Below are 15946 nucleotides of genomic sequence, written 5' to 3' on the forward strand. Positions count from 1 at the left end.
CTCCCTCCCTGACCATGGTCTCCAGAGCGCCGACCGGCCTGGAGTGAGCGTCGCCGTCGGGGGCCCCAGGACCGATCCAGTGGTGGGGACGATGCCTGCAGCTTCTCTGGCTTCCGCCCGGCCACACTGACTGTGACCAACTTCTTCAAGCAGGTGTGAGGCCAGTGGGGAGTGGTGCTTGATCCGTCCCCACCCCTTGTGGCTGCATTGATCCCGGGGACTTTTAACCCCCTTGGCTGGCCCTGGTTCACGGGGACCTGTCCTCTACAGGAGGCTGAACGACTCAGCGACGAGGACCTCTTCAAATTCCTGGCGGACATGCGGCGCCCATCATCCTTGCTGCGGCGCCTGCGACCTGTGACCGGTGTGTGGCGCACCCCATAAACAAGTGTTGTTCTCAGGCAGTCACACAACAAACCTGCACCAAGTGCCTACTTTACAGGCGCTGGGGACCCAACTGACCGACAAACCCTAGCCTCAGGCTGGAATCTCCAGTGGGGTCTACAGAGGAGAAATAGAATAAATAAGACACATGATGGGGGGGGACCTGGTGACTGGGACATGCGAGGCCTGAGGGAAGAGCTGATCAGACGTGGGGTGACAAGACAGGAGTTGGGTGACTTGTAGCTTTTTTTCTCCTTTTGCAGTACTGGGCATTGAACCCAGGGCCTTTGCACTGAGCTGCCCATCATCATATCAAGCCTTACCCAGCTCTTTTTCTCTTTTCTCTGGTTTTTTAAGACAGGATCTCACTATGTAGCCCAGGCTGGCCTGGAACTCATAGCGATCCTCCTGCCTCAGCCTCCAAGTGCTGGGATGACAGGTGTGCACCACCACGCCAAACTCATTTTCTATTTTGAGACAAGGTCTCAAAGTTGCCCAAGGTGGGCTTGAACTTTTGATCTCCTGTCCCAGCCTTTTACAGTTCAAGGATGACAGGCACGTGCCACCATCCCCCGCTTGACTTGTGCCTTTTGACCCTGAAGGACGGAACCATAAGCGGGCATCAGGGGAGAGACAGAGCTGGGCTCTGTGCCCAGTGGGTGCCCCTGGCCAGGAGGCTGCTGGACAGGTGCCAGCTGGTTCTCTCCTTCCCAGCTCAGCTCAAGATCGACATTTCCCCGGCCCCCGAGAACCCCCACTTCTGCCTGAGCCCTGAGCTGCTTCACGTCAAGCCCTACCCAGATCCCAGGGCCCGGCCTACCAAGGAGATCCTGGAGTTCCCCGCCCGCGAGGTCTACGCCCCGCACACCTGCTACAGGTACAGCCCTGGGCAAGGTCCCCCTTGGGCACACACATGTGAGAGGCACCCGGTGAAATGCACTGCTCTGCTTTAATGAGGCGAGAAGGAATACACATCCTTCCTCCTCCCTGCTCTCGGGGCTGCATCCTTTGCCTGTGCCCCGCCGGCTGCCGCCTCTGCCCTGTGCCCGGAACCAGAGCGCCCTGGCCGACCCCAGCAGACAGGCAGCTCCACCTTCGCAGGGCCGCATGGCACGTGGAGATGTCCCTTGGACACATCTCTTGCTGCACGACTGGTCCTCTGGTCCACGTAGACGTGCTCAGGCTGGGAGTGCCGCTGTGTGCAGCCTGGGGAGGAACACTCAACTCTGTCAGTCCATGCAAAGGGGTCCCTTGCAGTTGCCCTGTACACTGCCCATCCAGCTGCCCCTCGTGCCCTGTCCCGCCCCCCACTCACCGCTCCTCAATCTGCTGCAGCCATTGCTGCTGCTCTGCCATCTCTCGCCTCTGTCGCTGCATGTGGCCCGTGAGGACCCACATGAGGTGGCTCTGCTTGTCAGCATGAACCTGCAGGACAAGAGGAGAAGTTTAGCAGGGACCCTGTCACCTCCTGTGCCTAGGCCCTGCCCAGGCCCCCTGCTGTTCCTTGCTGCATCTATGTGATTTTGCAAGTCACTGATGCTTTCTGGCCTCAGTTTCCACACATGTAAAATGGGTCTCAGATAGGACTTGCTCTGTGGTGTTATGAACATCGTATGTTTTATTCAAGGGCTTCCAACAGTGCTGGGTAATTGTTGGGTGGTCAAGACAAGTCTCTGGATACTCTAATAATAAGCATTGACTTATTTTTTTACATTTGTTTTTGTTTTTTTGAGACAGGATCTCACTATGTAGTACAGGCCGGCCTTGAACTCACTGTGTAACCCAGGCTAGCCTTGGACTCACAGTGATCCTCCTGCCTCAGCCTCCTGAGTACAGGGATGACAGGCGTGTGCCACTATGCCAAGCTATAAGCTTTTTTTTTTTTTTTTTTGGTAATGGGAATTGAACCTGGGACCTTGCGCTGATGAGGCAGGTGGTGGCACCACTGAGCTAAATGCCCAGCCCAAAATTTGGATGCTTTTTTTTTGGTACCCGGGATCGAACTTGGGTCCTTGCGCTTGCACAGCAGGCAGCAAAACCGCTGAGTGAAATCCCCGGCCCTATAAGCATTTATTGAAGCCAGGTATAGCACACACCTGTCATCCTAGCACTCTGGGAGGATGAGCCAGGAGGATCACAAGTTCAAGCCCAACCTGGTTTGATCCTAGGTTCAAACCTAGGCCCTAGGTTTGATCTCCAGTTTCACCTCAAAAATTATTTAGAAGTATTTATTGACCATCTGCTGTGTGCCCCCCTCTACATAGAGTCCTTGGCTTTGCTGTGAAATATCAGCTGTTGCCCTTACTTGCAAATGGGCAAACTAAGGCTCGGAACAGGACATGAGTTGTGCCCAGGGTCATGCAGAATAGAGCTCGTAGAGCTGTCCCCTGGGCTCGAGGTTCAGAAGTGACCTGTGTCTGACCAGGAATCGGGAACCTCAACCCTCCCAGGGCTGGGCGTCCCTTACCTTTAAGGTCTCAAGTTCATGGTGGGCACGGCCCAGCCAGGCACCCCTCAGCTGGCCGTCCAGGCGCTGCACACTGTCCTGAAGCACCTGCTGGGCCTGGGCCACCTCCGCCAACTCCTGGGCCGTGGCCTTCGCTTGCAGCTGCAGAGTGTCTTCATCCATCTGCTCGGTAGATAGGAGGCCATTAGGAGGGCAATAAGCTCATCTTTGCCTGGTTTTAGCACTGAAAGCCTTGCATCTTGGGAACTTCTTCTATTCTGGGCAACCCAAGGCATCTGGACACCCTAGCCATTAACTACTCTTTAGACGCCTATCCACCCACAGCATCCCAGCTGCAGTGCCCACCTGTATTCCCAACAAGTTCGTGCGGAGTTCCTGAGTTGCATCCTGGCCTTGGCTGACTTGTAATCCCAGGAGCTGTAGTGCGTGGCCATAGAGGCCCAGGCTATGCCTGGCCTCCATCAGCCGTGCCTCGGTGGCCTTGTATACACTGTTGAGGGCCTGAGCCAACTGTAGGGCTCCGTGGAAGAGCAAGGTCAGCTCTTCATGCTGTGCCGGCTCTGGGTCACCAATGGGGGCCACTGGGGCAGGCCAGGCTGTTGTGCTCAGGACCCACAGGAGGCACAGAGTGAGCATAGGCATGGCTGAAGATCTGGAGCTGTGGCCCTACAGTGCTGCCTCTACCGCCTTTTATGTCCCCACGCTGCCATTTACCCTGGTCAATCGTTAACTGGCCACGCAGCTGCCCTATGTTGTGCAAGGCCTGGCTGGGGTGTCATGGTTGCATCAGGCAGATGTCTGGCCAGGCCACGATAGGATCACGCTGGCTAGGGCACAGGGCCAGCTGTGGGTGGGGGCCAGTGGGAGGGGACAGGCCCAGGCCACTGCTGGGACATCCTGGGGTCACCATGCTGAGTTTCAGTTCCCTCACCTGTACACAGGCAGAAAAAGTGATGGTAATAATAACAGTGGAAGCTGTGTAGAGTGGTGCAGGCCTGTAATCCAAGCACTTGGGAGGCCGAGGCAGGGGGATCTCAAGTTTGAGACCAGCGTGGGCTACATAGCAAGACCCTGTGACAAATAATGACTATAGGGACAAGGATTTAGCTCAGTGGTTATGGCGCCTGCCTTACAAGTGCAAGGTTCCGAGTTTGATCCCTAGTTCCAAACAATAATAATAATAATGACTATGATGTTGATGGTGTTGCATGAGCACCAGAGGTTCATGCAGAGCTGTTCCAGATGTGTATCTGCTGTCAAGGGGTACAAGTACCAGCTCCACAAAACTGCATGTGACGCAGAGGTCTTTATTGGCCTGCATGGTGGCTGGGAGACAAGGGATAGGTTAGAGTCCTCCATGAGGCCACACAGCCTGACTCCAGGAGGCAGAGAAATCTCATTCCATGCTAACTGCCACTTAACTCCCTGGATGACCAGGGCCTCAGTTTCCCTTCCTGTACAGTGGGGCTGCTGTGAGTCCCCCACCCAGCCTGCTCGAGAGGAGTAAATGAATGATTTCAAGCTGAGTGCTTGGAGCCTGGCACATGCTAGGTGCCACTCAAGTGTTTGATGTGGTGATTGTCACTGTGGTCATTTACCATCCTTCTGTTGTTGAGCCGGAAGGCCCCATGCCCCCATTGTACAGACAGGGAAACTGAGGTCCAGAGGGAGGTTGGGGCTTGTACAGAGGAAGGAGGCAGGACTCTGCACTTGGTCACTGGCTCTGGCCTCAGTTTCCCCACCGGGGAGGGCATTTGGGCCCAAGGTGCAGGTCAGCGTGGTGGGGATCAGGTGGCTGGCTGGCTGGGCACCACCCTGGGGCTTCAGCTCTTGAGTGCCCATCTGAACGCCCATCTGTGCTTCGGGGTGTCCACCTGTCCTCCCACGCCCTCTGCCAGTCTGACCTCCCGCATGGTTCCTGGGAGGGCATCACCCTGCCCTCAATACCTTGGGCTGTGACTCTGTGTCCCCAGCCTGGCTTGTCCCGGCTGCCTGGCCTCCGGTGCCCCCTTGGGGGTCCTGTCCCTGACCTGCCGCCCCTGCCCCGCAGGAATCTGCTCTATGTGTACCCGCACAGCCTCAACTTCAGCAGCCGCCAGGGCTCCGTGCGCAACCTCGCCGTGCGGGTCCAGTACATGGCGGGCGAGGACCCCAGCCAGGCCCTGCCGGTCAGTGGCTGAGCCCTGCAGGGGAGGAGCCGGGAGCGGACGTCCGATGGCAGATCCTTCACGTCCCCACTCCCGCAGGTGATCTTTGGCAAGTCCAGCTGCAGCGAATTCACCCGCGAGGCCTTCACACCAGTTGTCTACCATAACAAGTAGGTGGGGAGGGGACAGGGACACCGATGTCCACAGAGAAGGGGGTGGATAGGGTTCTGGACACACTGATCGGTCAGGGTGCTGAGCACAGGGGGAGGACCACGCCCAGGACACGGTTCCTGGGACCCACGGAGACAGGAAGAAGGGCGGTGGGAAAGCTAACAGAGAAGCTGAGGCACAGACAAGCACGTACGGGGCCGCCAATGTGGATCCCAGATTCCCAGCCCCATCCCCACCCGGGTCCCGCCAGGTCCCCCGAATTCTACGAGGAGTTCAAGCTGCGGCTCCCGGCGTGTGTGACGGAGAACCATCACCTGCTTTTCACCATCTATCATGTCAGCTGCCAGCCCCGGCCCGGCACGGCTCTGGAGACGCCCGTGGGCTTCACCGTGAGCTGCGCCCCTCCCCCCCCCGCCCCCTTCCTCTGTGCGCAGCCTCAGACCTGACCCTGGCCTCTCCCCAGTGGATCCCACTGCTGCAACACGGCCACCTGAGGACCGGGCCCTTCTGCCTCCCCGTCTCCGTGGACCCGCCCCCGCCCAGCTACTCCGTGCTCACGCCCGATGTACGTGCACGACCCGCCTCCGGTGCTGACCTGCTTCCTGCCTCCCTGTCCCGTCAGCTTGCAGCTGTGCCCCTGGGAGACTCGAGATCCTCCAGGTCCCTCCAGTGCCCTGCACGCCCATCACCCCTGCACGGATGGCTCTGTGTCTTACTGTCCCCTGTGTCCCTGCCTGCCCCTATCTGGCCCTACCCTCTGGGCTCCTGTCTCTCGCTAAGGTCCCCTCCTTCCTGCCTCTCTGCTCTGTTCCCCCCATTAACAGCCCTCCTCAGCTATTGTCCCCCAAGAGTACTCCAAGAACCGGGTGCAGTGGCACACACTTGTACCGCAACACTTTGGGAGGCTGAGGCAGGAGAATCAAAAGTTCAAGTCCCACTTGGGCAACTTAGCATGACCTTGTTTCAAAATAATTTTTTTTCTTGATATTTTGAGACAGGGTCTCACTGTGTAGTTCAGGCTGCCCTTGAATTCACTATGTAGCCCAGACTGGCCTCAAAGTTGAGGTGAACCTCCAGCCTCAGCCTCCCAAGTGCTGCTCAAAAGAAATATTGGAAAGGGCCGTGGAGGTAGGTCAGTGCAAAGGCTCTGGGTTCCGTCTCCAGTACTACACACTCACAAATGTATTTTCAGGGCCCTCACTGGCCTCATGTTCTTTTGCCCTGTCTCTTCCATTCCAGCCATCGTCAGCGCCCTCGGGGTCTCGAGTCTCCCCATTATGATTGTCCCGGCTCCTCTCTCTCTCCAGTGAACATTCACCCCATCTCCATCCTCCGTGCCCCCATGAACATGTGCTTTGTAGCCTGCCCTGAAGTTCCCCTTAGTCCGCTGGGCCTGAGCTGGTGGCAGGAGTTTGGCTGCTCCGCTGAGCTGGGCCATGCTCCAGCCACGGTGTCGCAATGGCAGGGTCCGCCCGGTGGCCTGACCATGGGGGAGGGTCGGCCAGTGCCCACCCCGCTCCTCCTCCCCCAGGTGGCGTTGCCGGGCATGCGCTGGGTGGACGGCCACAAGGGCGTGTTCAGCGTGGAGCTCATAGCCACATCCTCTGTGCACCCCCAGGTACAGGTGGGGTGAACCCCGCGATTGGGCAACAGTGGCCACCAGCCAGGGAGGTCTCGGCTTGGATCGGTGGATGTGACTTTGGTTAGCTGGGCTGGAAGCTGCTGACTTGGGCTGCCTGCACCAGGAGCTCTGCCTGATGCCCCGGGTCCCCCTCTCCACCAGGACCCCCACCTGGACAAGTTCTTCACTCTGGTGCATGTCCTGGAGGAGGGAGCCTTCCCATTCCGGCTCAAGGACACTGTGGTGAACGAGGGCACCGTGGAGCAGGAGCTCCGTGCCAGCCTTGCGGCCCTGCGCCTGGCCAGCCCTGAGCCCCTGGTGGCCTTTTCCCACCATGTTCTGGACAAGCTCGTGCATCTGGTTGTGCGGCCCCCAATCATCAGTGGCCAGATGGGTGAGCAAGCAGGGCTCAGTCTCTGGTGTCCCCATCTGGAAAGTGATCTTGAGTTTCCTCCAGTATTTATTTTTCTGGCCTCAGTTTCCCCATGTGAACAATGCCCCCCCCCGCCAGTTCCTGTCCCCAGAGGATCCTCCAAGATCCCCTGCATGGTCACACGGTCCTTGGACACTAATGTCTTCCTCTGGAGGGTGAACGGGAGGGTGAGAGCCCTTGAGCCCTGAAACTTGACCTGTGCTCTGCCTGACAGTGAACTTAGGCCGTGGGGCCTTTGAGGCAATGGCCCACGTAGTCAGCCTTGTCCACCGGAGCCTAGAGGTGGTCCAGGACACCCGTGGTCACTGCCCAGTGCTGGCTGCCTATGTCCACTATGCCTTTCGCCTCCCTGGGGCTGAGCCCAGCCTCGCAGGTGGTGAGTATTGGTGAGAATCCTTGGGATACAGGAAAAAACAGAGAGAAAACAGCAGGTGCAAGGGCCCTGAGGCTGCACAGAGTTAAGTGATTGGCAGCTTGCTGAAGAGATAACATCTCACGCTCTTTTCCCCCAGTCATGTGGTCTCTACAGCTGACTGGCAGCTGATTAGCACCTTGTTTGGTGGCTTGGAGCAGGGACTCGAGGGGCATTATTCTGTGACTTTCTGAGCGCCCCAAATAGCTATGAAACAGTAGCTCTCTGTGCCCACTTTACAATGGGGAACCTAGAAGTGCAGAGGAGCACAGTGACTTCAAGGACAGCCAACTGGGAAGAGGCGGGGTTCAGAGGGCAGGCAGGCTATGGCTGACACTTCCCCTCTGTCCTCAGGGGCCCCTCCAGTGATGGTGCAGGCTACCACACTGTCCCATGGCTCTGGCCGCCCCACCAGCCTCTATCTGACCCGTTCTAAGAGCATCAGCAGCAGCAACCCCGACCTGGCAATGGCCCCCGGCTCGGTGGATGATGAGGTTTCCCGCATCCTAGCCAGCAAGGTAGGGCGAGGGCCCTGGGATCTGCAGCCTTGGTGTCCTTGGCTACCAGTTGGGCAGGTGGAGGTGCTCGCTGGTGGAAGGCGAGAAACAACGGAGCCCTCAGAAGGAGGCTGAGTCCCAGCAGCGGACCCGGCTATGGCGGCAGGGTGGAGGGCTGGAGCTCCGACTCAGTGCCGGGTGCTGCACTCCGTGACTGATGCAAGGATGGGCGGCATGATCAGGTGGAAAAGGTAGTGTGTATGTGATGTAGGAGGTCATACACACATGGCACCATGCACACGTGTGCACAGGGCATATACACTCATACCCCATGCCCCTGCGTGCGTGAGCTTGTATGTGTGTGTTCCCCATGCACACGTGTGTTCAGGTGCATCTACAGGTGTACGGACATATGTGTGTTCTCCGTGCACATAGGTACACGGGCTCATAGACTCCTGTGCACACATGTGTACATGTACTCAGGTGTGTAGACTATACACACGAGCCCCATGCACATAAGTACATGGATGCATACACACTGGCTCACATGCCATGCATACATGCTCAGGTATGTACACATGTGTATTTCACTCAGAAATACACACATGGGTACATGTGCATATGTGCTGCATGCATATACATACTGAGGTACACATACACATTCACCCTTGCACATAGGCACACAGACACATGTGTACCCCATGCACGTAGATTCTCAGCATATGCACAAGCATCCCATGTGTTCATAAGTCCCGTGCCCCATGTGGACTCCTTATGCATGTACATGGTGCACATGTATCTCATGCTCATGTGTGCATCAGTGAGTATCCACATGCACCCCACGTGCATGTACGCAGGTAGCATACCCCCACATCTCACACACTCACATATACAGGTGCACAGACCTATACACGCCACATTTGTGTGTACATGGCTTCTGTGGACACAGGTGTGTGAGGTGTATTCACAAATGCATATCACATTCTGTGCTCACAGAGATGGCCATGTACGCACGTTCACAGCATGCGCATACGTACACACACGCAGGCACATTTTCCAGGGTTGTGTGTGGCTGCCTCTGTCTGGGCACACGTCTGCCCCGGGGCAGTGTCCGCGCTTGGGGTTTCCTGCTGCTTTCCTCACCCTGCACCCGGACGCCACCTCCTCTCTGTGTCTCCAGGGCGTCGATCGCTCACACTCCTGGGTGAACTCTGCTTATGCTCCCGGAGGCACCAAGGCTGTGCTGCGGCGGGCGCCCCCTCATTGCAGGGCCGACCCCAGACAGGTGCCCGCCCTCCCTGGCCCTGCACCCATGTGACACTGCCTCAGCATGGGCTCCTCAAATGCACCTTCCTGCCTGTGGCCGACTAACCCATGGGCCTGCCCAGAGCGGGCCGCGGACCCTCCTGCCTTTGTCTGGGGCTGTAGAGGCTCTGTCACAGGCCAGCCTTTTGCTGCCAGACAGCCTCAGCCTCAACACAGACAGGAAGCACGGGGCGGTATACAAATAACATGTGACTCCCACGCACATCAGCCACCTGTAACCTCACCGCCCTGCACGGCCTATTTCACTCCCTTTAATCCACCTGTGTTCCGGGCCTCTCAGCTGTCTCTTTGGTATAGGCAACCCGTGTGGTGTCCAGGGCATAGCACTGGGCCTCTGGGATCTCCCAGCCCTTTTCAGACAAAGGTTCCCCCATTCTGTCCCTTCCCGGGTGTGGGAGGGGCTTTGCCTCCAGCAGACCTAGGCTCAAGTCCCACTGGCTGCTACGAAGGCCTCCCCCTGGGCCCCACGCGATTGCCTCTCTCTGAGTCTCCATTTCCTGTTTAGAAAATGAAGATTGCACTCTGCATTCTCAAGTGTGGGGAAGACACTGTCAGGTGCGCAGCACCAAGGTCCTGAGCTGGGCCCAATATGGCTGAGGCGCCCCAGGCTGGGTTTTACTGTGAGGAATAGTTCTGTGGCCCAGCCTTGCCCCGAGCTGCCAGCTCCCTGGGGAAATAGACACCCATCAGGCTACCCGTTGGGTGAATTGAACGGTGTCCAAATGCCTGGAAGGGGCTGGCCATGTGGCTCAGTACTGAGCGCTTGCCGGGTACACACAAGGCCCTGGGTTCCATCCCCAGCACTGCAAAAAAAAAAAAAAAAGACTGAAAGGAAGCAAACAGGAAAAGTGCACATACAGATTGGCACCAACCTTAGAGGACACCAGGTAGCAAGAGGAGGCCACAGGGCTCAGCTGCCCTGCACACCTGACCCCAGTCCTGTCCCAGGTCAGCAACCAGTATGAAGGCCACCTGCACTCACAACAGCCTGCTGCTGTGGGAGTGCTTTCCTGGATTGCAGGAATGTGGAAATCTGTGTTCACTCTACTGTTCTCCCCCAGCATTTTGGGGGGCATTGGAGATTGAACCTTGGCCTCTTGCATGCTTAGCATGTGCTCTGCCACTGAGCTGTACCCCCAGGCCCTCAGCCAGCATTGTTTTTCTCAGTACCAGGAATCAAACTGAGGACCTTGTGCTTGCCATGCAGGTGTGGTGCCACTGAGCAAAATCCCTGGCCCCTCAGCCAGTATTTTTAATAGGGCTGACCTCAGCATCCCCAGTTCCCCAGGGGCAGCTGGGCCCTGGAGAGCAGGAGGGCGTGACAAGTGGCACCTTTATCCGGGCACACCTCAGACCATAGGAGCTGGCAGACCCTGGAGAGCCAGGGGCCAGGCCACCTCCACCACGGCACTGCTTTCCTGGCCAGTGGCCTCCCTGCCTGGCCAGCAAAGGAGGAAGGGACAGTGGAGCTCAAGCCCTGGTACCCATTTCACAGTTGGGGTCAGAAGCCTGGCAAGGCCCGAGGCGAGGCTGGAGCAGGACTAGAGCCTCATCACCATCTCATCTCCTGTCTTTATCACTTTCCTCTTCCATCTCCTCCAGTGTCTGCACCTGTCCCCTTGCACCTCCACACCCCCAGCCTCCGACCACACACACTCTTCAGGATGGATGGTGATTGTTTTTTTTGTTTTGACTTTTTTTTTTTTTTTAAATTGAGACAAGGCCTTACTATGTAGTCCAGGCTGGCCTCAGACTCAAAGTGATCCTCCTGCCTCAGCCTGCCGAGTGCTGGGATGACAGGCACATGCAACCATGCCTGGCTTTCTACACTGATCTCATCTACTCTAGCCATGCTCTCTGCCACTCATCCCTGGGCCAGCCTTTGTCCACACCCGCCCCTGGCTGTCTCCACGCCCCTCACCGGTGGGCTCCTTGTCTCCATTCTCATCTTTTGGGCACACTCCCCTTCACTGGGACTTCATCCTTGTCCGCTCTCCTCCTTCTCATCCTTTGTTTCCCCGCCACAGACACAGCCCTTTCTCTTCATGAATGCGTCTGAGGCCGGTTTTCTCATCCGACCCATTGTCTCTGCCCTGTGTACTCCCAGCCACCCTGGCCACTCCGTGTGGTCTCTTCTCTCCCGTCCGCAGAGCCCCACGTCCCTTCCTGTCTGCCTTCGCTGCCTGTTCACAGCCGCTGTGCATCACCTCAATCCATTTCCTGTTGCTATCACAAAATACCCAAGAAGGGGTCCTTTATAAACACTGGAAGTTAGCCGGGTGTGATGGTGCACGCGTCATCCCAGCACTGAGACAGGAGGATCTCAAGCTCAAACCCAGCCTGGGCAACTCAGCAAAACCCTGTCTGAAAATAAAAAATAAAAATAACAAAGCTGGGGACGTAGCTCAGTACAAAGGCCCTGGGTTCAATCTCCAGTACCACAAAAAACAAACAGAATAATAGTTTATTTGATTCACGGTCTGGAGGCTGGAAAGCCAAGGGCGTGGCACCAGCATGTGGTGAGAGCTTTCTTGTTCCCTTATGACAGTGACATGTTGAGTCTTAGTGGGGTGCCACCAGCGCCACACGGGAGCCCTCATAACTTGTAATCCTGGTCACCCAGAGGCCCCATCCACACACTGTCAGCGTGTGGCCTTGGGGTCAAGTTGGCAGCACAGGGAGGCCAGGGATACAGACCGCAGTGCACATCCACTTGGAAACGCTTCTCTCCCTGGTCGGATCCCCCCTCGCTCTTCCCCCCACATCCATGCGGCCGCATCTCCATCCATCCATCCATCCATGCAGACTCATCCCGCACCACCTGGCCCTGGCCAACTCCCCGGCCACCCTGTCCTCTTCATCCCATCCCGTCCACCCTAGGCCTTGGACCGCAGCTCTAGCCGAGCCTCTTCCTACCTCGAGGGCTCCTCCTCCACCCCACCAGCCACCCAGCCGAGACCCACTGTGCAGAAGGTAGTGAGGGGGACAGGTGGGGACTCTGTTTTTGCCCTGGACCCACCAAAGGGATGCAGAGCTCCTGCCCCATCCAGAGCCCCGGCAGGGAATGGGAGACTGACTCATGCTGTCCCTGTCCTTCTGCATGGCCTCTTGCTGCTCCACACCCTGAGCTGTGTCATCCCCTACCGTGGCCTCCCAAGTGGGGTGGATTGGGAGGGGTGGCACTTTGCTCTCCATGACCCCTGGCCCTGCCTGCAGCTGCTGCACGAGGAGCTGGCACTGCAGTGGGTGGTCAGCGGCAGCACCGTGCGTGAGGCCGTCCTGCAGCACGCCTGGTTCTTCTTCCAGCTCATGGTGAGACTCTTCTCCCTGCCTAGCAGCAAGGGACCCCCCAGGGTAGACCCTCCGGAAAAGCCTCGAGATTACACCCAAGACCCTTACCTAGAGATGAGGGGCAGCCTTCTGTGGTGGCACATACCCGTGATCCCAAAACTTGGGAGGCTGAAGCAGGAAGATCGCCATGAGTTTGAGGCTAGCCTGGGCTACATAGTGAGACCCTGTCTCAAAATAAATAGAATGAGGGGCACTTAAGAAAGTGTCACCCTAAAAAGGCCCCTTGAAACTCCCTGGAGAGGACCCCTCCCATCCTTGAGAGACTGGGGAGAGACCTCTGCCCAGAAAAGGGACCTCCTGTCTCCAAAAGATATCCCCACACAAGATCATCAGCCTTGAGACCAGTCAGGGATCCTTCAAACTCAAGGCCACAGGGCTGGGGATTTAGCTCAGTGGTTTCTCCACCTGCTGCGCAAGCGGAAGGACCCCAGTTCGATCCGGTAACAAAAAAACTCAAGGCCGCAGGCCCCATCCTCTGCCCTGCCCGGAGATTGCATAAGCCCCTCCCTCAGCCCCTCTGCTTTCCATCACTCCCACTGACAAGGACCCTGGAAGTCTCAGCTGTCGGCTTCCTCAAGCTCCGCCCATAGGCAAAAGCCCCACCCACACTTCCAACTCCATCCTCAATCTGCAGCTACAGGCTCAGGAACTTACACCCTTAGTCCTTAAGCCCCGCCCCTTGTGTCAAATTCCCTCCACCCACAGTCCTTCAAGTCCCACCCATCATCTCAAGCCCCGCCCCCGGTCCATTTGCCCCACCCCTAGGTGAAGAGCATGGCACTGCACCTGCTGCTGAGCCAGCGGCTGGATACACCCCGAAAGCTACGCTTTCCTGGGCGCTTCCTGGATGACATCTTGGCCCTCGTGGGATCTGTGGGCCTGGAGGTCATGACCCGAGTCTACAAGGTGAGGGATTTGGGGCCTCAATGGAGTGGCCGAGGGAGGATATGGAGTCGGCCATGTGTGTGCGCCGAACTTGCCCAGCGCCTCCCCACAGCCAGGCCGGAAATCTGGTTTACTAATCTGTTTCTTGAGTACCTGCGGTCCACACAGCTCCCTGCTGGGTGTAGAGATAACAGTAAACACAACAGACCAAAACTTGTCCTCTTGGAGCTGAGTTTGAGACTTGAATGGGGTGGGGTGGGGGGGTGGGGGTACAGTGTGAGCAGTGTCTGGGGAAAGAGCTTTCCAGGAAAGAGGAGCCGAAAGTGCGAAGGCCCTGAGGCAGGATGGCCTGGCCGGTGGGGAGCTGCTTGTGTGGCAGGAGTGGGGTGGACAAGGGGGAGAGCTGAAGTGGAGAACAGGGAAGTCACTGGGCAGATCCATCCGCCCTTAGCATATCAGTATACAGTAAGTGCCTAGTACATGCATGATGCTATAATAATGATTATCTAGGGCCAGGATCACCAACCTCTGGACTCCCCCCCCCCGTACCAGAGATCGAACTCAGGACCTTGTGCTTGCAAGGCAGGCAGAGGAACCACTGAGCTAAATCCCCAGCCCAGGATCACCAATATCAGTTCACACAGTGGTTAGGGGGACAAATTATCATTGTAATCATATATGCCAGGCATGGTGATACACTCCTGTAATTGCAGCAACTCTGGGAGGCTGAGGCAGGAAGATTACAAGTCCAAGCCCAGCCTGGGTAATTTAGCAGCCTAATGAGTCCCTGTCTCAAAATGAAAAAAAAGGGGACCTGGGGGGTGTAATTCAGGGCAAAAGTCTCCAGTACTGCCAAAAAAAAAATACAGAACAGTTACTGAGCACTTCCTATCTGACACTTCAGATGGATTGTATTCTTAAATTCTCATGGTCACCCGTAAGTTAGTGATAGTAACCTTTCACTGATAGGGAAACTGAGGCAGAGAATGAATGGCCAAATGGATGGAGCTTTGTTCTCTGCACCTTTGGTTGGGAGAAGTGGCTTCTGCATCTAGACAGGGGCAACCGTTGCTCCACTCCAGCTCGCAAAATCCTGCAGGAATGTGTCCATGCCGAATCCAAATTGTCTGGTTTTTAAGAAGTGGGACTTCAGTGTTTGGTGGAAATTTTCCAGATTTTTGAAATGCCATCCTGGCCCCAGCCAACCCTTGCACAATCCCGTGTGACTGAGGGCTCCTGGCTGGTCTCAAACAGCTTTGTGCACTGGAGATTTCCCGAGCACTGTGAGCAGCATCAGACAGGCTGCAGGGGGCACAGTGCACCTGAGACACTGTGGTGTCACCACCGGTGACCATAGCAGCCCCCGCACACAAACAGACCCAGCCTCCGGCCCCCTGTGAACTTAGTGTTCAGTCAGGTTCTGTGTTTTGTTTCTTTGGAGGCTCAGGGAATTGAAGGCCAGGGAAGCTCACTTGTGAGCATGAGGGTTGGACACGGCCCCCAGCCAGGCCTCAGGGACATAGCCTCCTTTCTGTCGCTCATATCTTCCTGGAACAGCCTGCTTCTGGGCCTTCACACTGACTGTTCCCTCTGCTCAGAATGCCTTTCCCTGGTTAACTTTCTCATGCTTTGGGGGGTCTCTTGAAACATTTCCACCCCACCCCTTCCCTGTCATCCTATTGTCTTTGAAACACACAGTATTCGCTGTCTTTTTCCTTTTTTTTTTTTGTACCAGGAACCAAATGCAGGGCCTCGCGGTTGCCAGGCAGGTACTGTGCCACTGAGCTACATCCCCGGCTGAAACAGTATTATCTAGAACTCTCTTTTTCTTTTTTAAGTACTAGAGTTTGATCCCAGGGCCTTCACACTGATCTACATCCCCACCCTTTTAATTATTTATTTATTTATTTATTTGGGGGTTTTTTTTGAGACAGGGACTCACTATGCAGTTCAGGCTGCCCTTGAACTCACTGTGTGCCCAGGCAGGCCTCAAACTTGCAGCAATCCTCCTGCCTCACTTCCCAAGTGCTGGGATTACAGGGATGCGCTACCACTCCTTGCTTATTTTTTAATTTTCAGACCTCATTTTGCTAAGTTGCCCTGGCAGGACTTGAAGTTGCAATCCTTCTGCCTCAGCCTTCCTGAGTGTTGGAATCCAGGCATGCTCTACCATGTCTAGCTATCTAGAATTCTTTAGTTAGGGCCAGAGATTTAGCTCAGTGGCAACGCGCCAGCGCAAGGTCCTGAGTTCA

The 15946-nt window shown here is 56.5% G+C and overlaps 2 protein-coding genes across 9 annotated transcripts in view; one reads left to right on the forward strand and one right to left on the reverse strand.

The window, feature by feature from the left end:
• Positions 1-15946, forward strand: part of Dock6 (dedicator of cytokinesis 6) — a 47566-nt gene that overhangs the window by 14435 nt on the left and 17185 nt on the right. For 5 of the 7 annotated variants that reach the window (XR_002389623.2, XM_021245127.2, XM_013065897.3 and 2 more), the window contains exons 12-26: positions 26-153; positions 271-364; positions 1099-1261; positions 4902-5019; positions 5098-5168; positions 5420-5558; positions 5633-5734; positions 6701-6787; positions 6953-7184; positions 7438-7599; positions 7990-8153; positions 9313-9417; positions 12339-12431; positions 12675-12770; positions 13575-13715. Coding sequence is in view for 6 of the 7 variants with exons in the window: in XM_021245127.2 (XP_021100786.2) it covers positions 26-153; positions 271-364; positions 1099-1261; positions 4902-5019; positions 5098-5168; positions 5420-5558; positions 5633-5734; positions 6701-6787; positions 6953-7184; positions 7438-7599; positions 7990-8153; positions 9313-9417; positions 12339-12431; positions 12675-12770; positions 13575-13715 (1895 nt within the window). In the remaining variant the exon portion in view is untranslated. The remainder of the gene's footprint in view (positions 1-25; positions 154-270; positions 365-1098; positions 1262-4901; positions 5020-5097; positions 5169-5419; positions 5559-5632; positions 5735-6700; positions 6788-6952; positions 7185-7437; positions 7600-7989; positions 8154-9312; positions 9418-12338; positions 12432-12674; positions 12771-13574; positions 13716-15946) is intronic. The other 2 variants (XM_013065898.3, XM_087201600.1) reach the window with 2 other exon arrangements.
• On the reverse strand, positions 1315-3535 carry Angptl8 (angiopoietin like 8). 2 transcript variants are annotated; one of them, XM_004865567.3, is made up of 4 exons: positions 3197-3535; positions 2852-3013; positions 1700-1809; positions 1315-1610 (listed from the first exon to the last, which is right to left on the reverse strand). In XM_004865567.3, exons 1-4 carry the CDS (start codon positions 3491-3493, stop codon positions 1334-1336), a joined length of 846 nt encoding a protein of 281 aa, XP_004865624.1. In that variant the 5' UTR covers positions 3494-3535; the 3' UTR covers positions 1315-1333. The 2 variants fall into 2 exon arrangements, with proteins under 2 accessions (XP_004865624.1, XP_004865625.1); XM_004865568.3 differs by having other exon boundaries at positions 1315-1590; positions 3197-3533.

Source organism: Heterocephalus glaber, unplaced genomic scaffold, assembly GCF_053883595.1.
Source record: "Heterocephalus glaber isolate CG9 unplaced genomic scaffold, H.glaber_assembly_v1.0 deba00001760, whole genome shotgun sequence".
Lineage (NCBI taxonomy): Eukaryota > Metazoa > Chordata > Mammalia > Rodentia > Bathyergidae > Heterocephalus > Heterocephalus glaber.

What these genes read in the sequence shown, in the direction of transcription:
- Angptl8 (XM_004865567.3), bottom strand. Translation starts at nt 3,493, where the DNA reads ATGCCTATGCTCACTCTGTGCCTCCTGTGGGTCCTGAGCACAACAGCC. An exon ending in ATGAACTTGAGACCTTAAAG is followed by an intron (nt 1,810 to 2,851) that starts GTAAGGGACGCC and finishes CTTGTCCTGCAG; the next exon opens with GTTCATGCTGACAAGCAGAG. An exon ending in CTGCAGCAGATTGAGGAGCG is followed by an intron (nt 1,611 to 1,699) that starts GTGAGTGGGGGG and finishes ATGGACTGACAG; the next exon opens with AGTTGAGTGTTCCTCCCCAG.